Genomic DNA, 2,197 nt, shown 5'->3' with positions numbered 1-2,197 from the left:
TTTGGGGGGGGGGGGGGGACTCTAGCAAAGTAGAAAACCAATCTCTCCATCTATTTCCATTATAAGACGAAAGATGCATTCTCATGGAAATGCTATAATGACAGAGAATAAAACTTTTCTAGTGAGGAAAAGGATAGACAGCCTTGACCAGACAAGAATTCAAGTATACATAAAAACTAAAAAGGCAACATCATTATTCATTTTTCTGTGGCATTGTAGACAACTAGAACTTCTCTCAAGCCTAAGGATTCCTTGACTTCAGAGTCACAGCTCTAGCAATTTTGTATCCCTCCTTTCTCTCTTTCTGCCCTCCAAAGTTGGGCAATTCCAACTCTCTTCATCACTTATGCTACTCCAGCCACAGTGACCTCCTCATTGTTCCTCAAACACACAAGGCTCCCTCGGCACTTCCTGGATTCTCTCTGCTTAGAATGCTCATCTTCCACATACCCAATATATGGCTCATTCCATCACTCTTTCAGGTCTTCATTCAAATGTCACCTTTTCAGTGAAGCTTTCTTTGGTTACCCTGTCTATATTTCTATTCCTCTTCTCTATATTATTTTTCTCCTTTGTCATTATCACTGTCACTAACAGATACTTATACTTATCTTGTTCATTAATTGTCCCTCCACGAGAATGTAAACTCCAGGACTATAGGAATTTTACCTGTTATGTTCACTGCTATAGCCCCAGCATATTTGGTGCTCAATATGCTGAATTAATAAATAATATAGTTGACTGCAACACCAAATGTAACTAGTAGGTGCTGCCATCAACATTTCATATTCTAATCTGAAAGATTTCAATCTTAACAGAATACAGTTATGTTATTTTACAACCGTGCTCTCAGAACCACACAATCCCTCAGGGGTCAATGTGAGGGAAGAATATGAAAGTTTAAGCAAGCAGAAAAGCCCCAAATTTATCTGCTTTATTCACTTGACTTCACAAAAGATTTGATTTGTGGAAATGATTTGGTGGCTTCAAAAATCTGAAATCACTGGGTTGTATACAACTTAGTTCCTATTCTTAAGTTTTATTTAAGTATTGTAAATGAGAGTAATCTAGATATTGTTTACACACCCTTTAATGTGTAATTAATCCTCAAATTAGTACCTTTAGCCTTATTTCATAATCTGCTACGAAGGCAATCAAAATATACTATTTTTTTAATTAAAATACATACAAAGCAGATTAGTTTTTTTAAAAAGGAACAACAAAAGTGTAAAATTACATTATATCACATACAAGATTATCACTTCACTAAGTTTATCTATTCACTAAATGGATATTAAGAGCAAATCCAACTCCCAGCACCACAAAAATTTCTATAAGGCAAAATTTCTCTCCACTCTACCAAACTGCACTACTTGATAAAACAAACTACAATATTTTATTCCGAACCTCACCTTTAAATTCATTGTAATATGACTTGACCAGCATAACTTTTAAAATGTTGCATATTCCAACAAAGAAAAAAAAAAAGAAAGAGCACTCACCTAAACGAAGTTACAGATGGACAAGCCTGTCCATACAAACCCATCTGGCCACAAAGAGAACCTGAAAAGTAAAGAACAGTTAGTTATTAGATGCTCCAAAGTAAATAAAACCATAAATCACACTACAATTCTGATGAAAACATTCTGAAAACAGAAATAGAAGACTAAAAGAATCACCATTATCAGAATACCAGGAAGCATAAGAGAAATAGGCACACTGTAACTGTGACATCCAAAGGAGCTGAGACCTCATAAAACTTAACAAATGGTTATGCTTATGTTATAGAGTGTATCCAAACTGTTCAGTAGAATCCTAGAGACTCCAGGGGCCAGCCCAGTGGCGGACTGCTACAGTGTGCCACTTGGGAGCGCGGTGGTGCTCCCGCCGAGCGTTCGGATCCCACATACAGACCGGTTCCTGCTCACTGGCTGAGTGAGGTGCGGGAGCAACACCGAGGGTTGCGATCCCGTTGCCGGTCCCGGTACGGGCGCGACACCGAGGGTTGCGATCCGTTGCCGGACACGAAAAAAGACAAAAAGGGGGAAAAAAAAAAAAAAAAAAGAATCCTAGAGACTCCAGAGAGGTACCTAAATTAAGCTACCAAAGAGTTCAGCATGCACGGGCCGAGCCCCTGGCGCACTCGGGAGAGTGCGGCACTGGGAGCGCAGCAGCGCTCCCTGCTGTACCGTACAAT

At 39.2% G+C, this 2,197-nt stretch overlaps 1 protein-coding gene across 4 annotated transcripts in view; it reads right to left on the bottom strand.

Moving 5' to 3' along the window:
- Positions 1–2,197, bottom strand: part of FOXJ3 (forkhead box J3) — a 141,567-nt gene that overhangs the window by 117,011 nt on the left and 22,359 nt on the right. For 3 of the 4 annotated variants that reach the window (XM_008583106.1, XM_008583109.1, XM_008583107.1), the window contains exon 2: positions 1,503–1,563. In XM_008583106.1, the coding sequence (XP_008581328.1) occupies positions 1,503–1,546 (44 nt within the window). In that variant the 5' untranslated portion in view covers positions 1,547–1,563. Of the gene's footprint in view, positions 1–1,502; positions 1,564–2,197 lie in introns of those variants that run through there. The other variant, XM_008583108.1, reaches the window with a different exon arrangement.

Source organism: Galeopterus variegatus, unplaced genomic scaffold (genome assembly GCF_000696425.1).
Source record: "Galeopterus variegatus unplaced genomic scaffold, G_variegatus-3.0.2 Scaffold2833, whole genome shotgun sequence".
Lineage (NCBI taxonomy): Eukaryota > Metazoa > Chordata > Mammalia > Dermoptera > Cynocephalidae > Galeopterus > Galeopterus variegatus.
Note: the sequence above shows the minus strand (reverse complement) of the source record. Positions and strands in the feature narration are given on the sequence as shown.